The 24189-nt window shown below is 55.3% G+C and overlaps 9 protein-coding genes across 11 annotated transcripts; 4 read left to right on the top strand and 5 right to left on the bottom strand.

Moving 5' to 3' along the window:
* Positions 1-2183: 2183 nt before the first annotated feature.
* PV07_03291 (uncharacterized protein) lies at positions 2184-4143 on the bottom strand (the record flags this gene model as incomplete). Its single annotated transcript, XM_016389998.1, has 2 exons — positions 2356-4143; positions 2184-2282 (listed from the first exon to the last, which is right to left on the bottom strand). Exons 1-2 carry the CDS (start codon positions 3940-3942, stop codon positions 2184-2186), a joined length of 1686 nt encoding a protein of 561 aa, XP_016251900.1. The 5' UTR covers positions 3943-4143.
* Positions 4144-4368: 225 nt separating this feature from the next.
* Positions 4369-5307, top strand: PV07_03290 (uncharacterized protein; the record flags this gene model as incomplete). Its single annotated transcript, XM_016389997.1, has 1 exon — positions 4369-5307. The coding sequence occupies exon 1, from the start codon at positions 4543-4545 to the stop codon at positions 5305-5307; it is 765 nt and encodes a 254-aa protein (XP_016251899.1). The 5' UTR covers positions 4369-4542.
* PV07_03289 lies at positions 4401-6997 on the bottom strand. Of its 3 annotated transcripts, XM_016389996.1 has the most exons (4): positions 6874-6997; positions 6746-6817; positions 5824-6685; positions 4401-5669 (listed from the first exon to the last, which is right to left on the bottom strand). In XM_016389996.1, the coding sequence occupies exon 3, from the start codon at positions 6464-6466 to the stop codon at positions 5888-5890; it is 579 nt and encodes a 192-aa protein (XP_016251898.1). In that variant the 5' UTR covers positions 6467-6685; positions 6746-6817; positions 6874-6997; the 3' UTR covers positions 4401-5669; positions 5824-5887. The 3 variants fall into 3 exon arrangements, with proteins under 3 accessions (XP_016251898.1, XP_016251897.1, XP_016251896.1); XM_016389995.1 differs by having other exon boundaries at positions 4401-6685; XM_016389994.1 differs by having other exon boundaries at positions 4401-6817.
* A 558-nt stretch (positions 6998-7555) lies between these two features.
* PV07_03288 (uncharacterized protein) lies at positions 7556-9145 on the top strand (the record flags this gene model as incomplete). The annotated part of the gene is made up of 2 exons (XM_016389993.1): positions 7556-8028; positions 8113-9145. The coding sequence occupies 2 exons, from the start codon at positions 7556-7558 to the stop codon at positions 9143-9145; spliced, it is 1506 nt and encodes a 501-aa protein (XP_016251895.1).
* Positions 9146-9517: 372 nt separating this feature from the next.
* On the bottom strand, positions 9518-11506 carry PV07_03287 (uncharacterized protein; the record flags this gene model as incomplete). The annotated part of the gene is made up of 1 exon (XM_016389992.1): positions 9518-11506. One exon carries the CDS (start codon positions 11504-11506, stop codon positions 9518-9520), a length of 1989 nt encoding a protein of 662 aa, XP_016251894.1.
* A 1365-nt stretch (positions 11507-12871) lies between these two features.
* On the bottom strand, positions 12872-13645 carry PV07_03286 (uncharacterized protein; the record flags this gene model as incomplete). The annotated part of the gene is made up of 1 exon (XM_016389991.1): positions 12872-13645. One exon carries the CDS (start codon positions 13643-13645, stop codon positions 12872-12874), a length of 774 nt encoding a protein of 257 aa, XP_016251893.1.
* Positions 13646-17384: 3739 nt separating this feature from the next.
* Positions 17385-20156, top strand: PV07_03285 (uncharacterized protein). The gene is made up of 3 exons (XM_016389990.1): positions 17385-18077; positions 18142-18665; positions 18718-20156. Exons 1-3 carry the CDS (start codon positions 18063-18065, stop codon positions 19430-19432), a joined length of 1254 nt encoding a protein of 417 aa, XP_016251892.1. The 5' UTR covers positions 17385-18062; the 3' UTR covers positions 19433-20156.
* Positions 20157-21025: 869 nt separating this feature from the next.
* PV07_03284 (uncharacterized protein) lies at positions 21026-23036 on the top strand. The gene is made up of 2 exons (XM_016389989.1): positions 21026-21460; positions 21689-23036. Exons 1-2 carry the CDS (start codon positions 21296-21298, stop codon positions 22625-22627), a joined length of 1104 nt encoding a protein of 367 aa, XP_016251891.1. The 5' UTR covers positions 21026-21295; the 3' UTR covers positions 22628-23036.
* On the bottom strand, positions 22852-23954 carry PV07_03283 (mitochondrial import inner membrane translocase subunit tim14). The gene is made up of 2 exons (XM_016389988.1): positions 23735-23954; positions 22852-23664 (listed from the first exon to the last, which is right to left on the bottom strand). Exons 1-2 carry the CDS (start codon positions 23783-23785, stop codon positions 23392-23394), a joined length of 324 nt encoding a protein of 107 aa, XP_016251890.1. The 5' UTR covers positions 23786-23954; the 3' UTR covers positions 22852-23391.
* Positions 23955-24189: the final 235 nt, after the last annotated feature.

The raw sequence follows: 24189 nt of genomic DNA, 5'->3' as shown, positions 1-24189 counted from the left end.
GGTTTGTTGATACTCTTCTTGATGCTACGTGTTTGTGTTTCACATTCTTGTTTATCTCGGCATGCATTTATTCCCCATCGTTCAGTCCAAGCGTGTTCTTGAGCCGTTCGTGCCGCATTCCTGAGCGAATATCCTTTCTGCTACTTACATCTCTTAACGTCCCTCACCGTCGAGAGATGAGGTTCCCTTGGTCGAAGGCCGCAGAGGTGGACAAGCCATCAGACTCGGATGTCCAAGATAGTCATCTCAGCACTCCTTCGGAACAGCCAGTCTCAACAGAAAATATTGACCCCGAGAAGAAACCGGTGCCCGCCGATTCGAACGGCGCTGAGCCCGGGTCACTCGAATCGCCATCAAATCCAGCCACTGCACCACCTGATGAAAAGTCCGCGGAAGAAACACATGAAGAACTATCCCGCAGAGATTCAACAGCAACCTCCGATGCGGGGGAGCCGGGAGAAGATGATGAATCCAAGTACGCTAAAGGCTTGCCATTGCACCTTTTGACGTTCGGCCTGACTCTGTCAACGTTCGTCATTGCTTTGGACAACACCATCATCGCAACCGCCATCCCCAGGATAACCACAGTATTCAACTCTCTGGATGATGTGGGCTGGTATGGCTCCTCGTATCTGCTCACGACGACCTCGCTGCAACCGTCCTTCGGGAAGATCTATACCTATTTTAACGTGAAATGGACCTATATGGCTGCCCTGGCCATCTTCGAAGTCGGCTCAGTGCTGTGTGGTGCGGCAAGGAACTCGACCATGCTGATCGTGGGCCGCGCTGTAGCTGGAGTTGGTGCTGCTGCAATTTTCTCCGGTGGTATGACAATTGTTGCGTATTCTGTGCCTTTGCGGAAGAGGCCGATCTATATTGGCCTGTTGAGCTCCATGTTCGGCATTGCATCCGTTGTTGGACCGATCCTGGGAGGAGCCTTCACAGACCGTGAGTCCCGGTTGAAGCACCTCAGAGAGATACAGTCTGCTGACATCGCTCCTTAGGTGTATCATGGCGTTGGTGCTTCTACATAAACCTTCCCATCGGTGCGATCGCCATCACGGCCGTGTTTTTCTTCTTCAAGAACCCCGAGCGCAGGCATAGCAACTTGACCTTGAGGCAGAAGATCGGCCAGCTCGACCTTCTCGGCGCGTTCTTCCTGATCTGCGCCATCGTCTGCCTCCTGCTCGCCCTGCAGTGGGGTGGAGTCACCTACGCGTGGTCCAACTCGAAAGTCTGGGGCTGCATCCTCGGCTTTGGGTTGTTGATCATCGTCTTCACCGGCATACAGCTGTGGAAGGGCGACCTGGCCACTCTCCCGCCGCGGATCATGCTCAGGCAACGCACCGTCTTTGTCTGCGCGTTCTTCTCCGCCTTCCTCGCCATGGCCTTATACACGCACATCTACTACCTCCCATTCTACTTCCAGGCGGTCAAGGGCACGACGGCCGAAGAGTCCGGGATCCGCACGATCCCGTACCTGGTCAGCATCACCATCTCGTCCATCGTCGTGGGCGCCAGCATCACGACGCTGGGGCCCTACGTGCCGTTCACGTGGGTGGGCTCGGCCATCTTCGCGGTGGGGTCGGGCATGCTGTACAGCCTGAAGGTGAACTCGTCGACGGGGACGTGGATCGGGTACCAGATCCTGGCCGGGTTCGGGGCGGGGGCGTGCGTGCAGGTCCCCTTCATCGCGGTGCAGGTGGTGCTGAACAAGAAGGACATGCCCGTGGGCAACGCCGTGGCCATCTTCTTCAACTCGCTCGGCGGCGCCATCTCCATCTCCATCGCCCAGAACATCTTCTCCAACACCCTGGTCAAGGAGATCCCAAAGTACACCCACGGCGTCAACCCGCAGACCATCATCATGGCCGGTGCCACCCACATCCGCGAAGTCACCCCGCCCTCGCAGCTTGCGGGTGTGCTGTACGCGTACAACATCGCCGTCACGCACTCATACATCCTCTCCATCGCGTGCGCGACCATTGCATTTTTGTTCTCGCTGGGCTTTGAATGGAAGAGCGTCAAGGGGAAGAAGATTGAGATGGGTGGAGCGGCGTAAATCCGGGAGGAGACAGGTCAGAAGGAGCAAGACCAAAACGGATGATTCGATATTTTTCTCTTAGAAGAAACAAAAGAATATAAATCTACTCCTAGTTGGCGGTACAGCCCAGGTATAGAAATCATACTGGGCCAAAGCCTGCCGGGAGGGTGAATGCCGGGTCCTCCTGGTTCCAAAACGCCATAAAGTCAAACCTCAGAACAGCATCGAGAAGTCCGGTCTGCAAGGGGTCATCAGTTAGCACATATAAACACACACACATGCACACACGAAGGAGACAAAACGGAACTCACCGCGTGGGAAGACGTCTGGGGCGGAACCGCCCAGCAGCAGGCCTGGGTCGACAGGGCGGTATGCTCGAGCGGGACACTCTCTCCGTCCCTGTCATTCTCGCAGTCGCCGTCACCGCCACCCTCGCCGGCGACAGCGCGGTGTGGATGACGCGTGAACCGCAGAAGGTACGAGCCGGTCCCGGCGGTGTCAAAGCCCACGTCGACCAGCCTGATGCGGTTCTTCGCCGGCACGTCGGAGCCGACGATCGGGGCGGCGAGGCCGGCCTCCTCGACGCGGACGACTCTCATGGCGATCTGGGCGAGGATCTGGCCGTCCAGGCCGCACTGGCGGAGCAGGTCGACGGCGCGGCGGCGGAAACTGGCGTTGCGGTACCGGGTGGCGACGAAGAACAGGGCGGGCACCAGCCGCGTGCGCCGCCGCTGGACCAGCAGGCTGCAGCTCACCACGACGTGCTCGAGCGTGCCCGCATACGCGTCGAAGGCCGCCTCCTGCCTGAACGGGCCGCAGCGCGACAGCACGTGCAGACACAGGTGGTACGTCCGCAGCAGGTGCAGGTCCATTAGCATCGCCGCGGTGAGGTGGGCGTACATGTCCGACTCGAAGGCCGTCAGCTCGTCGAGCCACGCGTTGAGGCGGGCGGTGAGGTGCGGGACGATCTGGAATCTCGTCTGCGGGGGCGCGCCGTCCAGCTGCGCCGAGGTGCATTCAAAGGCAAGTCCTTGCAGGGCTCGCGCCGCCTCCTCAATGCGCGCCCAGAGCTGGAGCGGTTCGAGCTGCGGGTACAGCGGGATGCTGTCCGTGGCGGCGTCTCCCTTGCACCACCAGGACATCGACTGTGGTCGGGCTATGTGATACAGTTCGCTGGTGTGCAGCTCGAGCCTCGAGAAGATCTGGTCGAGTTCTGCAATGGCCGCGTTGTTACTGGTGCTCCTACTGCGGTGAAGCGATGCCGCCGCTGGCCTGTACGCAGCGAGGATCTTTCGGCCGGCGATGAGGTGCTGGATGGCCGCGAACGAATTCTCTTGGAACTCGTCACACAGGACGAGCAGGAGGCAGGCCATAAGCAGGAAGCCCGGGTCCGGGTTCTTGCTTCGGCTGAGGAGCTTCAGTGCCCTGCCGTAGTGCGCGAGGAAGACGGTGTCCTTGTCCGACGGCGGCTTGCAGGGCTGGAGGAGTCGGTACGACCCCAGCCTGGAGGCCGCGATGGTGAGGTGCTTGATGCTCTCGTCGACATGGCAGGCCTGCAGCACCAGCTCGTTCCAGAAGTAGTGGCTCCCGTAGTTCAGCATGCCAGGGGCACAGACTTGAACGAAGAATCTAAACGCCGTCACGGCCTCGCGGTCGCATTGCGTGGGCATGGGAGAGTCTATTACCAGCATGACGGCCACGGGAGGCGGATCGCGTCCCTCTGCCTTGGGCGCTGGATAGCCGTCGCATTTGCGGCCTGTGCTTAGACAGCGGTTGCAAGAGGGCTGGCCGTAGTCGCACCGAACACGCCTGACTTTGCATGTGATACAGGCTCTTCCGCGGCGCCTTCTCGAGCCGACCCTTGTCGCGCTCTGAGGAGGATCCAAGACCTCGACCATCTCTTGCTTTCAAATCCGTGAAGGGAGTGATTGATTCCGTCTCCGGGTCAGCTGTCCTGGATGGCTGCGCTGGATTCGAATTGCGATGGGGGCAGGTTTGAAAACGACAAAGACATGTTCGGCAGCCGTCGACCTTCTGCAGGACGAACCGGCCGAAGATTGAGTTCAAGGCCCATGTTGCCACATCGTGCCTCGTAGGAGCCACCAAACCTTGGGGAATCTGAAGTCGGCGACGGAGCCTCGAATTCAGTAAGTCCGCCTCTTAAGCCCGCGACATGCGATTGGCCCGCTCGCGCAACTAGACGTTAGCTGCATATCGCGACCCCAAAGTGCCCTTCCTTTGTTTCCCAGCCGATGTATCACCTTCAGTCGCAAGGCTCGATCAAGGACAGATCATATAAAGACCTTGCAGATGCAGTATTAATGCGGGACGACATTCCTCCGACGTCCACCGGATACGCTATGTCCGACGGGAGACCAGCAGCGACCAGGTACCAAGTACAAAAGCGCAGGATGTTCTGCAGAATGAGAACAACCTCTTAATAGACAAGCCAGCAGAGCAGAGATCTCAACTTCTCTGTCCAGGCTATTACCCCCAATATGTCATCATCAGTCACAGCAGATCACACTGTCGTCCTCATCACAGGCGCCAACCAAGGGATCGGCTATGAGTGCGTCAAGAAGCTGGCCGCTGAACAAGCCAACTACCACATCCTGCTCGGCTCCCGAAGTCTACAACGAGGAAAAGAGGCAGCCAGCAGCATAACAGATCTGGCCCAAGGGACCTCGGTCGAACCTCTCGAGCTCGATGTCGATGACGACGAGTCCATTGCCAGAGCTGCCAAATACGTCGAGGAGAAGTTCGGCCGGCTTGACGTCCTGCTCAACAATGCCGGAATCAGTAGTGTCAAGGACGTGGGGTTCCGCGAGAGCATGACTCAAGTGCTTCAGACCAACACCGTCGGCGCCGCATGCGTGACGGAAGCATTCATTCCGTTGATGCGAAAGGCCCAGATCCCGCGGCTCCTGTTCATGTCCTCCGGGCTCGGCTCTATCACACTCGCTCTGGACCCTTCTTTCCCATACTACGGGTTGGGAAATGCACCCGGGATCAAGGGATATATAGTGTCGAAATGCGCAGAGAATATGGTCGGGGCACTGTATGCGGTTCAGCTGGGGAAGGAGGGCTTCAAGGTCAACATGGTTTGCCCAGGCCACAGGGCCACCAACTTGAACGGGTACAACAAGCAGGCCGGCAAAGCTGCCGATGGGGCGCTCGAGGCATGTCGACTAATCGTTGACACTGACAAGAATGGGCAGCATGCGACTTTCACCACTTCACCAGAGACCCAGTACCCGTGGTGAGAAGACTGGAACTTGTATCCCACCGAAGCAAGAGCTCTTCTAGCATAGCAAAACACTGTCATAGATCAAAGGATACTTGTCAATGATAAAGCACGCTGCAGTCCAGAAACAACGCTTTAGTCGGATTGTGCACACAAATTAGTCCATTGTTCAACTGAGGCGAAGGCTGTTGAAGACAGACCTGCAGCTGTGAGCTCGTAACCATTCTGCGCCGATCCCGAGCCACTAGAGGCTATCTGATCCAACACTTGCAGTGTTCAGCATTTCATCTGCTAGATTTGAACCTGTGCCTCCGAAGAGATGTGATAACCCAGAACAGGGTCTGGCCACACCGGGGGCTATCTAGTACAGGCAATCAAATGCTTGCAAAGAGTCAGCAATTCCTCTGCTCGCTTGATGGGAAACCGATGTCGAAAACAAATGGCACGTTCTCACGAGGAAAGGGTTCTGTGGTATCCAAGGCACAATGACAGTTGGCCAAAAGGCAATGGTCATTCATAAGGGTGTTTGCTCTACCTTTAGACACAGGCTATCTTTGAGCCATGCAAATACTGAAGTCATGGGTAAGATGACTCGAACATCAAGGTTTAACCGCCCTGACTGAGATGTACTGTCCCTCGCCCCAGTGCAAATACGACTCGACGCCGGCCCTGAGATTGGTGAAGCGCGTGTGCAGGCCAAAGAATTGCAAGATGCGGTAGGGCACGTGTCCGAGAACACCAAACAGTCTCCACAGCGGGAGGACCTCGTCGGTCAGATCGTCCAGCTCGACGTCCTTGAACCCGACCTCTTGTAGCATCTGGGTCAGCGCGCCCTCCTCGAGCGTGTTCTGGCAGTGCGACAGGCGGAGGACATCCTGCAAGAGATCCGAGTTCCGATTGAAGTCAGCCTCGTTATGCACGAGCACCCCACCGGGACGGAGGAGGCGGTAGAAGTTTCGCAGGACCTTGACGGGGTCGTCCGCGTGCACGAACGTCTCCATAGTGTAGATGCCGTCGAACGAGCCATCGGGGAAGTCGGTCAGATTGTGGTAGTCGCCCAGGCGGATGGAGACTCTGTCCTGCAGGCCTCGCACCGCGACGTTCCGCCGAGCGTCCCCGACGTAGAGGGGCGTGATATCAACGGCTTCAACCACAAGGCCCTTCTCGGCCATGTGCATGGCGACATATCCGGAACCAGCACCGGCCTAGCTTGGCATAGAGCTGATCCTCCATCGCTCGCTGGGCCTTGCTGACGGGGAATGGCCAGAGCTGGCCTTTGGGATAGAGCCCGCAGTGCCGAGTGTTCCCCAGAAGCACCCAGTAACCCAACCACGACTCCAGGCTTGTGTAGTATTCTTGCACAGAGGGGTTTTCGGTGCCATTGTTCGCGATGACAGCTGGGAGATCCGTGTGTCAGCCACCGGCCAAGGTAAGGTGGTGGTAGGACTTGAGCGCACCGAACAGTGCTGCAAAGAGCGCGGACAAGACTGCGGCCGCATAACGCAGCTTGAAACGGTGTGACGCTGGGCCTGTGCCTGCGTTGTCAGTTGGATGGACTGGGGATCTGTCCATTGGAAGTACTTGCCCGCCATTTCGTCGTAAAATCCAACAAACCACCAGGTGCACAAGAGTTGCACAAGGATTTCAGAAAGAAGTAGACGCCTGACCTATGAGAGAAGCAAGTGAAGCCATTCTGGCTAAGGTCGGCGCATGTTGGGCATTTGAGGAATCGAGAAGTGACAGTTTCAGTGATACTGTTGGGCAGTTGGCTGCGCAATCCTCTTCCGGTGGGTCATTTGGGCAGAAGCGCAGATGTACAAAAGGGGGCCGCGTGGGGGCCAAGCGACTTCAATCAACCTCCATCATGTCCTCATATCTCTATACAGCCCTCGACCCTACATGATGTGCTAGTCCGAAGTCAGCATGCCACCCGATGGGCACTGCAGACTCTCGTGACACGGCGTACGACCATCCTTCCAACCATCCGTGAAGAGTACTTGTACGTGTACGCCCTCTCAAGGACAGCGTCGGCTAGCTGCTGCGAGGCGTCGCCCGATGAACCACTAACCCTTGCAAGATGGCTTTTACGAGCAACAGCATGGAAGCGCAAGAGTTTCAGTCTAATTTTACTCATGCACGGTAAGGCGGCGGCTGTTTTGGCGCTGTTCTGCCCTCCCCCGATTGAAAGCATCTTTATATCGCAGTATCCGCTGTGCAATGATGGAGACGAGAAGTCCGCCTCTCAAGCATCCATCCCTCATGCCACGATGAACGCCAGCGACACGACGCTGGTGCGAGGCTGGGTCTCGCAGCCAAACGGACGGGGCACATTCGACTTGGTGTTGTCCTGCGCAGTGACGGTGTTCTTGTGCAGCTGGTCCTCGATATGGGTCAACGTTCCCCGTTCCGATCATAGCAAAAGGGAGCTCTTCTGGGACAAGTGGCACATGGTCTGCCTGTCCATGCTCGGCCCCGAGTTCATCTTCATGCTGGCCCTGGGACAGTACGTGCGCGCCTACGACTCGATGAAGTTGTTCCACGACCAAGGGTACAAGAGCTGGACCATCAAGCATGGATTCTACGCCAACATGGGCGGCTTTGTTTTTCAACCAAGCGGCTGGAAGTCCTTCCCGGTGGACGCCAAACAAGTTCTGTACTTGGTCAAGCGTGGCTACATCCCTTATCCCGACATCAACGAAGCCGCCATCAAGGACAAGAACAAATCCGACAGACTGGCGAGGTTAGTTTAGTGCCCATCTCACAACAGCCTTCACACCGACCAGAAATCGAGTCTTCCCTAACTAATTGTCGATCCGATCCCTAGATTCGTCACGTCGTGCCAGATCATCTGGTTTATCTTGAACGTCATCGCCAGAGCCACGCAACACCTGGCCGTGACAACCCTCGAAATCACCACCATCGGCTTCATCTTCTGCACCTTGGGGGTCAACATCTGCTGGCGCGAGAAGCCCATGGACGTCTCGACCGTGACCGTGCTGCACAGCGAGCACACCATCGACCAGATCCTGCTCGAAGGGCCCCGTGCCGCGGCGCAGCCTTACCGGCTCACGCCGCTCGACTTTGCGAGTCGCGAAGAGTGGAACGCCACCAAACTGTGGCAGTACAAGGTCAACATCCTGCGCCGGCTGGGCGTCGTGCGCCAGCGGCCCCGGGTGCGGCCGGTCCAGAACCTCTCGTCGTTCGGCTTCCCCAAGCCGCTGTCCCGCGCGGCGTCTGCGGTCACCTTGGCCGTGGCGCTGGGCTACGCGGCCATCTTCATGGCGGCGTGGAACCTCGAGTTCCCCTCCGTGGCCGAGAGGCTGCTCTGGCTCGCCTGTACGTCGCTGACCACGGCGGTCACGCTCGCCGTCGGGGTCATCGAGGTGGTCCTCCCCGCGCCTGGCGACCCCCATCAAGACGAAGAGGAATCCTTGCACACAGCCGTAGCTGCTGGAGGAGGAGGAGGAGGAGGAGGAGGAGGAGGAGGAGGAGAAGAAGAAGAAGAAGAAGAAGAAGAAGAAGAAGAAGAAGAAGAAGAAGAAGAAGAAGAAGAAGAAGAAGAAGAAGAAGAAGAAGCAGGAGAAGCCCAGAAGTCACACCAACCTAGTGTTGATGGGCGCAGAAGAAGCCCCCGAGGCCTCCTGGCCAGGCTGGCAGACAAGCACTTCAACAACTCCCCGGACAAGGACCCCGCCCTGGAGGTGCCGCTGATGTCGATGCTCTTCACACAGCCCATCTGCGCTCTATATACCGTGTGTCGCTTGTACGTGTTGTTGGAGGACATCATCGGCCTCCGTGCGCTTCCAGCTAGTACCTTTAAGACTGTCGATTGGACTGTATATTGGCCGCATATATGATTTGATGACCCGAAAAAGTTCTCGTTCTCTACCTCTCCCTTTGTAGTTTCTGAAATATAGCTACCTCCATGCACACCAGAGCTCTTGTTCGGCGTCTCCCCAAGGCCCCACAGGTCGTCTTCCAGCTAGAGGAATTGGATTCGCGACCTACAGGGGCCCTCCCATCACCAGCGGCAGTCGTCTTCGTATCGAAAAAGAACCTCTCTCGGGTAGAACACTGACGTATACCCTTAGTCCGTCAACTCTCCACCGCTTCCACCGCTGATAGCTCGATCAGGCTCGCCCGTGCGAGCTCTTGCCCCAATAATGCAGCGACGACACTGTTCGAAATCCTCGAAGACCGAGTACAGAACTCGCAACTAGTCATCGCTGTCAATAGCCATCATGACAAGACTTCCGTATGCGTCCTGTTTTTGCGTCTCCATTGAAATCTTGTTTTCCGCTGTCCTTTATCGTCCCATTTAAATCTTGTCGTCGCGTCCTCTCCGACGGTTCTGTAGGGCAAGACGCCACAACCTGCACAATAGCCTTGTTGCATGATACACGCACAAGATCCAGTGCAGTAAGCCCATCCCGCGCTCTGACAGTATGATCGGCGCCCGCTTCTAGCAATACCCCCACTACATTTTCATGTCCATTTTCAATAGCGAGCAGCAATGGAGTGTCCCGTGAGTTGTTTTGGGCTTCCAGATATGCACTGTGCTCGAGTAATACTCTTACCACTTCTTCATTCCCAGTACGGGCAGCTATTGCCAGAGGCGTCTCCCCATCTCGGGTTGTGGCTTCCAGGTCTGCCCCTCTCTCAAGCAAGAGCCTCACCATCTTTCCGTTCCCTTCCACGACAGCTACTGTCAGAGCCGTCGCGGCATCGTCGTCTTTCGCTTCCAGGTCTGCACCTTCCTCAAGCAATATGTCGACAAGCTTCTCACGACCTTGTTCGACAGCCAACATCAGAGGTGTCTTCCCTTTATCGAACCGGTAATCGACGTGGGGAAGCCTTTGGATGAGCATCCTCACAACAGCCTCGTGTCCAGCTCGAATGGCGTGGTGGATAGGTGTTTTTCCATCGGCATTCACGAACACCGCGTCGACGCCCTCTCTCAGAAGCATACTGACAAGGACCTCGTGACCGCGCATTGCGGCATGCTCGAGCGCAGTACGGTTTCGATAGAAGCTGGTATTTGGATCCGCGGCTTGGTCAAGGTGAAGCTGGACCACCTTCGCGTTTCCGTACGCCGCAGCGCGAGATAGGTTTGACCCGCAGTTCGTTCTATGGTATCCCTGTCGGATGCATACTGATTTCCTCCGTAATGAAGTATCCCAAGGTGCCGGGAAAAATTGCCAGCCACCATCAACCCTTTCGAAGTATGCCTCCTTTTCCGATAACAGCCGCACGCGCAAGGCCACACAATCAGTCTTCGACTTGAGTTCACAAGGCAAGACCAGCAACTGGTCGAAATGGGGATGTTTCCGTTCCCAGTACCAGGCCTTCAGATGGATTCCCTTCCCATCCACAATAATCACGTCAGATGGGCTTATGCCGTGGGCAGCCAAGACCATGTCGGTACAGCGATCAAATGAATCTGGTGAAGGTGCGAGGGCTCCAGCAACCCTGTCATTGGAAACTTCATACCATGCTAAAATGCTGCAGTCGCCGGTTGTTTTCATGATCTCTTCTTGAAGCCTGATGAACGCCTTTTCGCCTTCACCATACAGCAGAGGCATATTCACTCCAAATATACCCATCAGAGAATATGCACGATCCTCAAGCCTTGTCGTTTTCCGATGAGAAGCCCACGACATTCTCTGCGCCACACTAGCGAGTCCAAGATCTCCTCCTTGGAGGATACTTTCCGGTATACGCGTTATCTTTGTTAGCATGTTGCTGAGAGTCCACTTGGTCCCGATTTCATGCCACATTTGGTCTAGAAATATAACGATCGGAGGGGCAATCAGCTCTTGGAGAGTCCAGCCTCGTTTGAACCATCTGCAACCGCGAAGATCTTGGGGGTATATCTCATAAGCTCCGGAATTCGGTCCGAAGTCGCAAAGATAGACATAGCATAAAGCTGCCTCCTGATACCAGCGGTACATGGAATTAATGGCTTCCGACAGCTCTGCACTACTCTTTTTGTCGATACAGCAGGTGTCGATCCAGACATAATCGAATCCGTCGGCAGCAGCGATCTCGCAGGTTTTCCTCACTTTTTCATATCCCGACCTTTTTTCGACACCCGAGACCCCGATGTCCTGAAAACTTATTTCGTCAGCCCCCCAGGTATGCGAAAGGATGGCATACAAAGGAACGTCAGTGCCTTCGAACCGCTTTAATCTGCGTGAGTGTACGCTGAGCAGATGCATGTTGTCGATCGGGATGATTGGAATCACTGAGTGACCGTGTGAGAAATCAGTGTTTGTTTCAGCGCGGATAGTGCTAGAAGCGCTTGCGAGACCTCTGTGGTTCAGCCTCGCGACGACCTTGTTGCGGGATGTCGTCCTCGGTCTAAACCCACCAAATGGCCGGAACAAATCCCGTCAGATAAATCCACGCCGGTCGAAGGGGGGACGCAAAAAGACTGGAACGGCATAAACGAAGAAAAGAAAGCAACAGACAGGAAGAAAGAAGTGTCTTGCGCAACAAAAGTCAGGTTGAAGTCGACCTTGGGTGTGGTGCTGCGGTTGTGGTTGCGGTTGCGGTTGCGGCTGTGGCGGTGGCAGTGGCTGCAGCTGCCGCCTGCCATTCCAAGCGCACCACTTGCGTCCTGCCACAGGCAGCCAGTAATAGCGGGCAGCAGAGCATAGCCTGCAGGCTGTGTTGAAGAGCTATCGAACAAGGCAACAGGTACATACCGCGAATTCGGATAGGTTTGAGGTGGTCACTCGAGTCACATGAAAGGCTTTCCAATCAACGAGGTGATGACCCATTCATGTTGGACCTTGTCTGTCTCCATATACATTCAATGAAAAGACATCTCCACGAAAACCATCAGAGCTGACTTGACCAAAGCCACGTCTGAAATACTCAGGACTTCCGGAAATTCTAGAAGATGCTCCAGTCTCTAGCTAGAATGGTCTTCAGAGCAGCTACTCCATGCATTGCCCGGCAGGATCAGGCTCAATGGCAGAGCACGCAGGAGCGCCCGGTTCTAGTCGAACCTCTAGGAAAACATCCGATTGTTTCCGCAAATACCGTCCATAGATGGAGTCATACCTCCTAAGATAGTACAAATCGAAGTTCTCTGCTCAATGTTTGCAGTGTAGCGTCACGGTACCATCCTCAACTTGAGGTAGACAAGTAAGCATATAGCCCTTGCAAATGTCCAATTGGTAATGTCGTACGCGCCCATTGGCTAGATATTGCCATTGGTAGAGACGGGGAGTCGGAGGCGGTGCTAGTCATATGTGTAGAAGACTCATATCGACATGTTGGTTGTCGGACTCGACCTTGAGAGCTGCGTATTCGGCTGCCAACAATTGTATCTTGGAGCAGTGCAATGCGTGTCTAGCTCGGCACAGAGCAGGCTGATTCCTGTTTAGGAAGGCGTATCCATTGCTGGGCCTCGTGCGGCGCCCCGGTAGGTACATCGGGGGATTCGTTCCTGGCTGACTCCGATTGTCCGTCTTACCAACTGTGAGAGGCGATGTAAGGCGTCCAGGAAGCTTGTAAGATCCCCTGGCGGATGGGTCCCTCAAAAATTCCGTTCTCAGTAGGATCTTGCAGGGAGCTCAAACATCTTCATACATCGACTCACTCTTCCTGCGTCCGCCACCAAGCCAAGCGCCCGGGGGAGGTTGTAGCAGCCCGTCCACTTCTTCCGCAATCTGCCCTCTCCTCTGTTCGGCCGCGAGTCTCTCTTCTTGCTCCTTTTCTGATTCTCCCCGTCCTTTGGCATCTGCGGCGGCTGCGTAATTGCCCGCTCCTCCTCTTCCAGCATTTCCGACGGGATATGAATTTTGACCCTGTGGACTAGGTGGCTTCCCTGGAACGGGAGATGCGAAACTTGCCGGCAAACTCGGGCTTCGTTGAAGAGATTTCATGTCAGCGAGAACATAATTTCCGGCGCCGCCGCGGCCAGCGGACAGATACTGCGCAGAGTTCTGGCGCAAGGGCCTCGTATCGCGGGTATTGATGCTCTCCAACCTGGCTGCTACATTGCGGCGCTCCGCGAGCGACGAGTGTGGTTGTGGTGATCGATTCGCTTCCAAGTCAACAGGCGAGGTGGATCGCGGGGCGAGCTGGACGTCTGTCTGCCAGTTGAAGTTGCCGGCGCCACCGCGGCCGGTCTTGACATAGGGTCCATAGGCAGAGGACATGGAGACGGAGGACTCGGACGATTGGCCATCGTCATGGGAGGAGTATTCTGACGTGGAATTGGATTCCTCGTGATGTCGAAAGGAGGTGTCGGTGGCCATAGGTGACACAGAGGAAGCGTAGGAATCGAGCAACCACGACGCCCATGATTGCGTAGCTGCTGCCCAGGACTGCGTGGTCGAGGTCATTATGACTCGGGAAGATGTCGCACTAATAATACAATGCCTTTTTGTATTGTGTGTTGTTTTTCAGCAATGACGCAGAGACGAGCGCAGTTGCAACTGCGAAGGATCTGGATCCCTGGGAGAAAAAGGTGGGGGATTTGCTTTTTTGGGCTTCAGATCTAAGCACTCGACTGCCCCAATAAACACCGCAGTTTGAAACCGCTGGTGCCTGAATGTACTCGCTCCAAGCAAATGCCCGGGGCAAAGACGTACGCACAACTAGAAAGGAGGAAATCAATGGTGACCAGCACTCGACTTCGTATTATGGCCTACCAGTCCATGACAAGCTCCAAGGTCCGTGGCGCCGGAGCGACAAGAAAAGGGGAGTATGAGGCAACCGCAAAGCTAGCTGAGGCTTGATTGGAAGCTCCGAACAGGGTCGTGGCGAGATGAAATCGAGCAGCCACAAGCACGAGGGAAATGATGACTTGGCTATGCCGTCTACAGCCTCAGGCCAAAGTCCGACCACAAATCTTCCGTCAGGATAACGAGACAGAAACGACGGCTGGGCGCACTGAGACGAGTCGAGGCAGTGCGCCTAGGGTATCGGACTCGGCTTCCAATAGCAGGCGGAGAGACCACACCGGACGCAGACAAATAAGCCCCCTCAGCCTCGCGCAACGGCGGGCTAATGAAACGGAGAGACCAGAAGGGGACTTTGGCCGACTGTGTGGATAAATGTGTTGGCTTCATCCGAGCCACCGATGTGCTAGGCTTCGTTGTGTTTTATGATATTCTCTCCATCTGACAAGCCTCACCCCAATATCGAATTCCACGTGGCCGGCGCATTCGAGCTCACACAGTGCTGTACTTGGTAGGCCCGAGGAGATTGCATACAACACTGTGCATGCCTGCATTGATCACAAGCCAGAAATCAAGACTACCGGGTTTCCAGAGCCACAGGACGTCGAGGAGAACATTCTTCGGCTGACGACCCCCTTTTTGCCCACCTGGAACGAGGGGCCGCACCGGCAATGCAGATGAGAACTCCTCTCCATGTACCGTCTTCCCCTCTCGCGGGTAGTATTCGGTCAAGCCTGCTGCACGGTGAACTAGCCTTGGAGGCTAGGCAGATGATGCACGAATGGATTCCATTTGCTGCTAGGAACAGAACACGGCAATCACAGAGACACTTGGGAGTCCTCTTTGCGCTTCTTTTGCCTCTTGGTCGTTTAGGGCGTGGGTTTGTGCGCGAACTCGAGACCCGACGGCGTGCGAGGATGCGATAAGGGAACCACTCCTCAGATAGGGGCGAACGATGCTGGTCAGTCGTTATCAGCTAGAATCGCTGGCGCTGGTCACTCTTCTACTTGTCTGCTCGCCGATTTCGGACCCACGGACGCATGGCATATGTTCGGCAGAATGACAGTCTTCGTATAGAAAATCCATCACTTCTATTGCTGAACTTGGGTAGCACTACTACTACCCCTTGACCTCGCGTTTCCCGGCGGTCCTGCACGCCCAAGAGCCATCCCAGAAAGGTCCCCTCCCCCAAACTCGGGTCTCGGTTGACCACGACGGGAACTGGATCGAAAAGCTGGGGCAAGCTGTTCCCCTAACCCGACTCAGCCGAGGCTCCCCTGGAACCCCGCTGCATAGTGTCAATGTACTCTGTACTGGTAGGTACAGTAGCCACTAGCTGTCTCGTTCGACTTCTCTGAAGGGGATCAGACAGAAGCACAAGGATGGGGTGTTGGTGTTATATTCCTGGGTGTTTCTTCCGGGAAAATCGGGGTGGACTCCATCTATTTCTTCCGGACTTGCTTACCGAAGTGCCTATACAACCAGAACTCGGACAACGTGTGTCAATCAGGATGATCTTTTGCGCTTTGTCTCATAGTCTGTGACCTGCTGAATTGTCCGATTGGGGACAGTCGAAGGATCAGCACCATTACTGATCGGCAGGTTTCGGTGCCACGCGGATGGCCAGCGACCACCGGGCCGTATTCTCATTTGTCCGAATACAAGTATTCTGGGCCACAGATACCCCCATGAAATATTGGACCAGTAGGCAGGAATCAAGTAGCATGGTCCTGCGTATAGAAGCCCAGGGTATGCAAGACTAGCTCGTTTGGCCGCAATGATTCCCGCGTCCGTGCCGTTTCCAGATCGTCTCAATGATGACGAAACAGTTCTGACCAGTGACGCTGCTGACCTCGTGAATCAAGAAACCTGCTGCTTGACAGAAAGGGCCACGGGGCCAACGGGACGAAGCCGTATCTTGCGCAACGCATGCATCGCAAACCAAAAGTTTCAGCCGATGACGGCATCCAGGATTCGGATGGTGCGTGATTTTGTTACCGTGCACCATTGGCATCAGGCGACCTCGCCTGACGGCTCGCAAGGTCGCCCAAAGAACGGGCCTGTCAGAGCGCACCCCGTACCTGGCACCTGCTTGTTGTGCACCAGTTCGCATGGCGGTTTGGCGCTTTTGGGCATGGCTGCTGGGACTTCGATCTTATCGATGGTTCGACTACTCCCAGTTTCGGTTCCCCACAAGCTCCCTAAGAAGCCATGGTGCCTTGCCGGCGACGTGCCTATTGCTTGCTAGTGCTGTCCTTGTTCCACGAGCTATCGTGCCCAATGAGACGCCTGTCGCCAACCCGGGTCCTGTACAGCGGGAACAGTGGCTGTCCTCGTAGGGGGCCATGCCAATCAGCACCTCTTTCCATGCCGTGAAGCGGACATGTTGATTCGCGGAGTAGCAGCTACAAGTCGTGTCTGGAGCGGATACCGACAAGCGCCCATCACTTCCTGGAGCGTCCATAGTGTTTATTTTTTTTTTTTTGAACAGCACGCAGCGCGAGTCCTTCAGGATATTCCTGACCGGCATGCCTCTCCAATTCACCGGTCGCCAGGCGTGCACGGATCAAGGAGAGGTCCGGTTTACCCCCCTCTTTCACTGTGGCCGAGAAGACGACACCCGGTCTTCTTGATTCGGAGTTGCAGTGGGTCACCGTTTGGACCCTGTCTGGTCGGCCCAGAGGTTTGGAGAGTTCGAGGGGGCAAAAGAGGAGGAGGCGCTGTGGTGTCTGGCGCTTGGGGGGTTGAAGCCAGTCAATTTTTAGTCAGGTACGGGCGAGGAGTCTGATGGCGCATTTTAGCCCATCAGCCCTGGCTTGCCTGACCCATGACCTTGAGTAGTGCATGACTTGATCAGGACCATGCTCTTTTCAGCTCTCTTTTGCCCCATCTTTTGCCATGGCTCCATGCCCATGCCCATGCCCCATGCCCGCAGTGTGTGATCTGTCCGGCATCAATCGCAAAGAGCTGATCAATTCCCAAAAATTATGGTTGCGTTGTCCCCCCTCTCGCCTCCCTTGGTTTTCTGAGATGGAATCCCGCCCTTTCGCTTTGCCTTTTGTCTGTTTTTCGTTTCGGGAACGCGTAACGTGGATCCGTAGAGGGCGCGCTTGAGAGGGAGATAATTTCTTCAACCGCCCGTGCTGCTGAAACAGATGCCAGTGAACTGGTCTAGAGCTCGGTGCGATTAATTTCCTGCTGCGAGCTTGACACGCTTAGGCCCAGGCACGGGCGACCCCGCAGCAGGTGCGGCAGAAGCAAGGAACGCGGTCAGCCAGTCAAGCAGAAGGCCAGGAGAGGAGAAACCCAAAGAATAGTATCAGCACGAGGATACTCAAATCGGCACGATCAGCAGGTCCGTCAGAGAGGCAGAAAAAAAAAAAGAAGAGACGGCCGTCTGCCTGACCATGACCATAGTAATCCTTTCCACCACCGTGAAACTTGTCTCTCCAGACTATCTGACCTGTGATGCCTTTGGATATTTCTTAACCCCAGTTCAGGTCTGGCTGGGCTTTGGGTGCCATTGCCAGTACGCTCGGCCTTCTCTCAACCTGAGTTGAACTCCACAGGCTGCGATCCTCGATCGACGAACCACGAATCCACCCGCAAGCAAATCCCGAAGCTGAATTCCTAATAAAAGTCCCCCAACTGACAAGAACTATTTCCGCCTTCCGTTCCACGCTGCCTCTCCCACACAGTTCACGGTCCAGGCCACACATTTTCCCACAACTTTACTTTCTGTACCAGACTTCAACCACCTGTTTCAACGCCGGATTGCTTTGATAGACTTTTTCTTTTCTCGATAGAGTCCACCGTGACGGCTACATCGCTGCCGACTTACCGTGGACATTCTGAGCCCCAGCTGCGGTTGCCCGCTGCCTTCACCCCCTCGCGCTCCTCAATCCTCTGATTTCTCGGGCATTCCGAACCCCACAACACACACACACACACACACCACCACCACCCTCTCACCTAACTTGGCTGCTGTTCTTTCTTGACGACTCTCAAGTCTCAAGACTGCCTACAGTTTTGAGCTCGAGAGTCGTCTGATCTCAAAAGGACTCGACGCTACTGCAACATGGCCTCCTCCAAGGTGAGTACCGGGCACGGCCCATTCTCGACCCGGTTCTCGTGCTGACCTGGTTTCAACAACAAAGGAACAACCGACTTCTCGTCCTGTCTCTGGCAGCTTCTCATCCCGCCATCCTCCTCCCTCTGCCAGACAACACTCTCATTCTATTTCGCTGTCGGCTACGAACCCTTCTCATCGAGTCAACAGGAGGAAGAGCGTGAACGCAGGTGCCTCGACAACTGCCCAAGCTGCTATTGCCGCGGCGTTGAGGGACCAGGGTGATCTACCTGGAGTTCCGGTCCAGAGCCACCGCAGAAGCACGAGCTCGAGAAAGATGACGGAATCACACTCGATGACTGCTCGGCCCAGTATGCACTCCTATTTCAACGGGCCCCCTGGCACGGCGGCTGCCGGTGACAACGATGCAGTCGAGGACAATTCCCACGACGAGGATGCCCCAGCCTCGTCCAAGAACCTCAAGAATCGTAACAGGCGAGCGAGCGAAGGGTCGCATCTCATCAAAGGCGAGGGTAAGAAGTCGGCTATTGAATTGCGGTGCGATACCTGTGGCAAGGGCTACAAACACAGCAGCTGCCTCACCAAGCATCTGTAGGTAACTCCGGTGGCTCTCTTTACATTCGCTGACGCAGTCGAATCTTAGCTGGGAACATGATCCCGCATGGGCAATCACGTCCAAGCTGCTCATCTCCAAACACCAGCAGGTTCAATTACTCGAGGCTGCCTCGGTGTTGTGTAACATGACCGCGGAGAATTTGCCACTTGGCCAATCCGAGATTGAAGCCTCTGCGATCGACGCAAGCGAAGATTCATCTGCATCCCCAGGGTTCTCCTCGTCAGAAATGCAGGACGAGCTCAGCTCAGTCGAGACAACCCCTCCCCCCATGAGTGAAGCAGCATACCCAGTACCGGACTCGAAAAGGTTCAGCACTGGCAGCACCGGCTTCTCGCGTTCGTACAGATCTATTCCGTCTAGCTCGTATGCCGAGAGCTTTCACTCGCCGGGACTACCACCTCATCGACTCTCTGGGGCAGACTTTCGGCCGAGCACATCGGGGACTGACGATGGCACGCTGGCGGCCGCGACAGCTGGCCTCACATTCAGCAGCGGAACTCCTCGTACGAAGCCATCCTATCTGGGCGCTGATGTGCCACCTGTACCACCATTGCCACAACAATACCAATCTTTTAACAGCAAATCGTCCGACAGTACATTGACCGCTATATATAATCCGTTGTTGCAGATGCACCCTCCTGCTTTGACGCAGAACTTATCTGACGAGCGCAACTACCGGGACGGAAGTGACGACAGAGATGTCCCGATGGACGATGAAGAGATGTTCAGGATGGATCAATAACGCGCTGCAACGGAGCAAATACCACGAGCTGATCACATCCGTCCACTCCTTTTTGACGATTTTATTTTTCTACTCTCATTTGGCCACATCCTTGGGGGCATTGCCTTTGTCAATTGTACGTATTTGATTCCAACATAAAACAGTTAACATCTCCATCTGGACTTGTCGTGGGGACGCCGCCCAGTCCGCAACGCCAAATCAACTGCTCGGACAGATAACGACAGGAAGACGCTGGTCTTTGGTTGCGCCATTGGAGGAAATGTTCAACGTGACGAAAACATTGGAGGCGAAAGCTACTGGAACTATTATACTTTTTCCCATTGTTTGGAGAAGAAAACTATATAACTTCCATGCTCCGCAGACAGATCCTCAAAACACCGATGAGTCGACTCTTGCAGACGCTACGAAGCCGACGAGGTTAAAGTGAGTGGGACTGTCTCGCACGATGCGTTGAGCAGGATACAATATTGCTATAACGAAATGGATTTCATTGCACCACCGGGTTTGGCATGGCTAGCCTTGCATCCTACCCCTTTGTGTCCTGAAGAAGGGCCGAGGGCAGGAATGATGATGTCTGCTTGTCTCAATTTTGGGAACTCTTGTGATGTGCGATACGTTGCTGGTTTGGGCAACACTATTTCAAGGGGGCGAATAGTGCATTTACTGGTGTTGCGCAGTTGATGCCACCAACATTGAGATTCTGTGGGAAGAATTTCCAAACCAACCCCGCGTTTTCGATCTGCAGGATTGACCCTTTACTAATTGCATAGTGTCGTGATTGACGATGAACTCGATGTGCAGATGCAGGTCACTCTGGTGGGCAGTGCTGATCAGGGGCCACTAACTTTGAGGGCGCCGAAGGATGGAGAACCCCTGGAGACAATGAAGATCTCGAGATCCCCCTATCTTAGGTCTCTGTGCCTCCCTGGCCCTTAAGGATTCCCAGTGATGTGACTATGTCACGCATGAGGGTTGGTTGATCTGCCGCTGGTTCTGTGGGACACTGTTACTCTACACACCGGACTGCAGTAGCTGTACACGAGACTCGCTCACATCTGCCCCCTTTAAGAAGGCAAGCACTCCGTCGGCAAATCTAGCTTGAATATGTCAACACCCAGGTCTGTGTAGTTCGCCCGTGACTTGGTAGCGATGGCGATGGAGGTAGCTCTAGTACTGGGGCAGCAGAGCATCGGCCGTCGTTCGCGCAGGCTGGGGAACGACAATCCTTTCCTTGAGGGCGGATTCCGGTCGGGAATCGGACGATCTTGCATGCAAAGAACACGATCGACTGAACCGACGTCAATGCATTGACATGGTTGACAGGAGATGACCAGCATGAGTCCTGGATGTGCTCAGATGTGATCATTAATATGTGCTATACCACAAATACGTGGCTGGTAACAGCCAACGCATGGATCTGCTGAATCGGCCCAATAAAGCCCGACAGGCAGTAATGATTGCGTCGCTGTCTGTGTAGTGATCGTTCGGACTACGAATCTATCTTCTTCTATCTATCACTATCCTACACATGCATTCCGTATCTCGATCCTATCTATTTCTCTAAATAACTAACCTAACTACCCTCGCAGCCTCGTAGCCTTGCAGCCTCGTCGGATCCCTTGCCCGGGTGTGTCTCTCACTCATTGTTTGCCGCTATCTTTGCTCCTTACAAGTACATCTATCACACGTGAACCTCTCTCGGCGCGCGAACGGGTCCTCCAAGGTACGAATGACGCCACTTGCGAGATAGAATAAAGAGACTTATATGCGACCCGTTCTCCTCTACCTAGAACAAAGTCTGCCTTCATTTCCCAACGACGACCGAGGGACCCTCCGCAGAACCGTCCTCCCTTTTGCGCCACAATGCCGCTCACGGCGGCCGAAATCATTGCCCATCCAGCCTTTGATACCGTCGACTGGCACTTGGAACCCTCGAAGTCGGGGTATTGCGAAGCGGCCAAAGGCAGACACGGTGGTCCCTTTAAGCTTTACTGGGAAATTCATGGCAAGGGGGATATCAAGTTGGTGGTATGTTCGACTTTCAGTTTTCTCGGACTCTCCTTGTTTGATTTCGCCGGCCTCTCGCCTCAGCAGGGTGGTGACGGTGCTTGGATATTGCGGAGGGACATGTCAGCATGAGGCGGTAAAGAGGCATTGGGAACTCGTGAGAGTTGTTGGGATTGGCCGGCTACCTTCAAGCGTCAAAGAACATCTACAGCTACATCCATATCAGACCTGTTCTGACATCGTCTGCAGTGGATAATGGGCCTCGCCGCCTACCGCACCGCCTGGAAACGACAGACCAAGTACTTCGGCCACGACCGGCCGGACAAGTACTCGTGCTTCGTGTTCGACAACCGCGGGATGGGCCTCAGCGACAAGCCTTCGTGCCTATATTCTACATCTGAGATGGCTCGCGACGTGATCGACATGCTCGAACATGTCGGCTGGCTACCCGCCTCGTCTGCTGCTTTCGCTGCATCTCCGCCTCCTCATCACCAGACAGCAGCCGACACGACCAGCACAAATACCTCCCCTGGAAAACGAGACATACACATCGTCGGCGTCAGCATGGGCGGCATGATCGCCCAGGAACTCGCGCTCCTGATCCCCCACCACATCGCCTCGCTGTCGCTGGTGTCGACGGCGCCGCGCATCGTGCGCACCGTGCCGTTCGTCCAGAACCTGCGCCAGCGCATCAACATGTTCATCCCGCGGGAGATCGACGTGCAGCTGGAGGAGATCGCGCACCGCCTCTTCTCCGACGAGTTCCTGGCCCTGCCGGACACGGAGCACCCGGAGCGCAACTTCCCCACCAACCGCGACCGCTTCGCCGCCGGCGAGCTGCAGAAGCGCATGGACAAGGACGGCTTCACCAGGAAGGGCTTCATGCTGCAGGCCATCGCCGCGGGCTGGCACCACAAGTCCGCCCCGCAGATCAAGAAGATGGGCGACCTCGTGGGCCGGCACCGGATCGCCGTCGTCCACGGCACCCTCGACCGCATGATCGACTTTCACCACTTTGAGATGCTGAGGGACGAGCTGTCCGACGGCGAGCAGAGTTCAGAGGGGTCGTCGTCCTGCACGTTCCGGGTCTGGGAGGGCAAAGGCCACGTCTTGGTCTGGGAGGTCGAAGACGAGTTCAACCCGTTCTTGCAGGAGAGGTTCGACACGTGCGCTGGTCTCGGGAGCTGATTTCGAAAGCGGATCCCATCATGGCGCAACTACTGTTCGAGGCGTTTCAGGTCCCGCTGGTATATCGAGGTTCAGAATCAGCGCCCTCCGCAACCAGGAGGACCGGGTTTAGAGCAATTGCACTACTACATAAATACCCTACAGCAAGACGGAGAGGAGTTCAGGGGAGTATTATAATGCTGCGTAAGGAAGGACGAATGACAGTAGAGCAAAACCCTTTCCCGCCTCTCACGCCTCTAGATCGGGTCGACAAGTCGACAGGTGTTAGAGGCTTTATCAGTAGCAGCGAGACTCGGAATTTACATTGTGAGGGTTCTTATAGACGGGGTAGGATGATCTCACGAGAAGACAAGAGATGAGGGGAGGATAGTGACCAACAGAACACAGCGGTGAAGCAACTCGAGATTCTCTCTCCATTTTTTGGATGTCGACCGCCGTCATCCTTCTCTTCGGTCAATATACAGATTTCTCCTACCAATGGCCTTCTCTGTCGAGCGGAGATATATACACTCTTCTGTTGTACAAGTCTTCCGCTTCCTGGATATGCAGCTCACAGCGACAAGACAAAACAGATTCGTCGCTGCAGATGTGAGATCCCTGTACAATACCACGTAAGAACGCCGTGCGGTTGCCCCGTTTAAAAGCCCCATGTCAAAACGCCCACGCTATGCGCGGCCAGGAGCCGCAAAATAAACCTCTCCAAGAGCTGAGGCGTCCGCAGAAATTTTGTTTCCAATTTCCCTCTTCCGCTCTGTTGACCGTCGTCACCCGTTTCTTTCCAAAAACTCCTTTGCCTCGTTAACCTTGCTGGCCAGGTACGGACTGCCGCCTCGGTCCGGGTGATTCGACAGCATCAGTGCTCGATGGCTCTTCCTGATCTTCTCCTTCGTGAGCGTCCTCTCGCTGAGGTCCAGGATCAGGGACGCCTCTCGCTTCGTCATCTTGGGCTCGAACCCGCCTTTGTAGAAGGGTCGGCCGAGGGCGTTCAGGCCGTTCGGGTTGCGCCAGCGGCGGAATGCGACGAGGCCGGCACGGCCCTGCCATATGTCGTTAGTATACTGACAGACAAAAAACGGAGAGTTTGAAGGGGGATATGAGGGAACGTACAAAGAACGCCGCGGCAGCAATGCCCACGCCGACGGCGAGCGTAGAGGCCATTCTTGTTTGCGATCGGAAAGGTCGGTAGTGTGTCGCTCTGCCTCTCTTTGGAAGGAGAGAGAGCCTTGGAAAATATGGAGATGCTGTTGGTCGGAAAGGGGAGTCGGTATCGCGGTCGTAATTGTGTCTGCACGGAGAAGAGGTAGGTCGGTAGGTCTGCGGCGACGACAACTGCAGTTGCTACAGAATGAAAAAGATTCGCTTTCTAGAAAGCCGGCTGGCTTGCCGAATGCGGAAGTTCCGAAGCCCGTGATTTCTCCGAATATGACAAGTCCAGCGAGGCGGGCTAGGGCGGAGTACTTGGTCCGTGAAGCGAAGCACATCCGGAAGGGTCTATGCTCCGCCGTTGTGGCCACTTGTATTTCTTGACACTCGCAACAATCTGCCGACGTACTCATCAATTT

The sequence above is a fragment of the Cladophialophora immunda genome (genome assembly GCF_000835495.1).
Source record: "Cladophialophora immunda strain CBS 83496 unplaced genomic scaffold supercont1.2, whole genome shotgun sequence".
Taxonomy (NCBI): Eukaryota; Fungi; Ascomycota; class Eurotiomycetes; order Chaetothyriales; family Herpotrichiellaceae; genus Cladophialophora; species Cladophialophora immunda.
The sequence above is the reverse complement of the archived record's forward strand: the minus strand, read 5'-3'. Positions and strand labels throughout refer to the sequence as shown.

What these genes read in the sequence shown, in the direction of transcription:
- PV07_03289 (XM_016389994.1), bottom strand. Translation starts at nt 6,466, where the DNA reads ATGCACATGGCCGAGAAGGGCCTTGTGGTTGAAGCCGTTGATATCACG.
- PV07_03285 (XM_016389990.1), top strand. An exon ending in AGCTGCCTCACCAAGCATCT is followed by an intron (nt 18,666 to 18,717) that starts GTAGGTAACTCC and finishes GTCGAATCTTAG; the next exon opens with CTGGGAACATGATCCCGCAT.
- PV07_03284 (XM_016389989.1), top strand. Translation starts at nt 21,296, where the DNA reads ATGCCGCTCACGGCGGCCGAAATCATTGCCCATCCAGCCTTTGATACC. An exon ending in AGGGGGATATCAAGTTGGTG is followed by an intron (nt 21,461 to 21,688) that starts GTATGTTCGACT and finishes CATCGTCTGCAG; the next exon opens with TGGATAATGGGCCTCGCCGC.
- PV07_03283 (XM_016389988.1), bottom strand. Translation starts at nt 23,785, where the DNA reads ATGGCCTCTACGCTCGCCGTCGGCGTGGGCATTGCTGCCGCGGCGTTC. An exon ending in TTGCTGCCGCGGCGTTCTTT is followed by an intron (nt 23,665 to 23,734) that starts GTACGTTCCCTC and finishes GACATATGGCAG; the next exon opens with GGCCGTGCCGGCCTCGTCGC.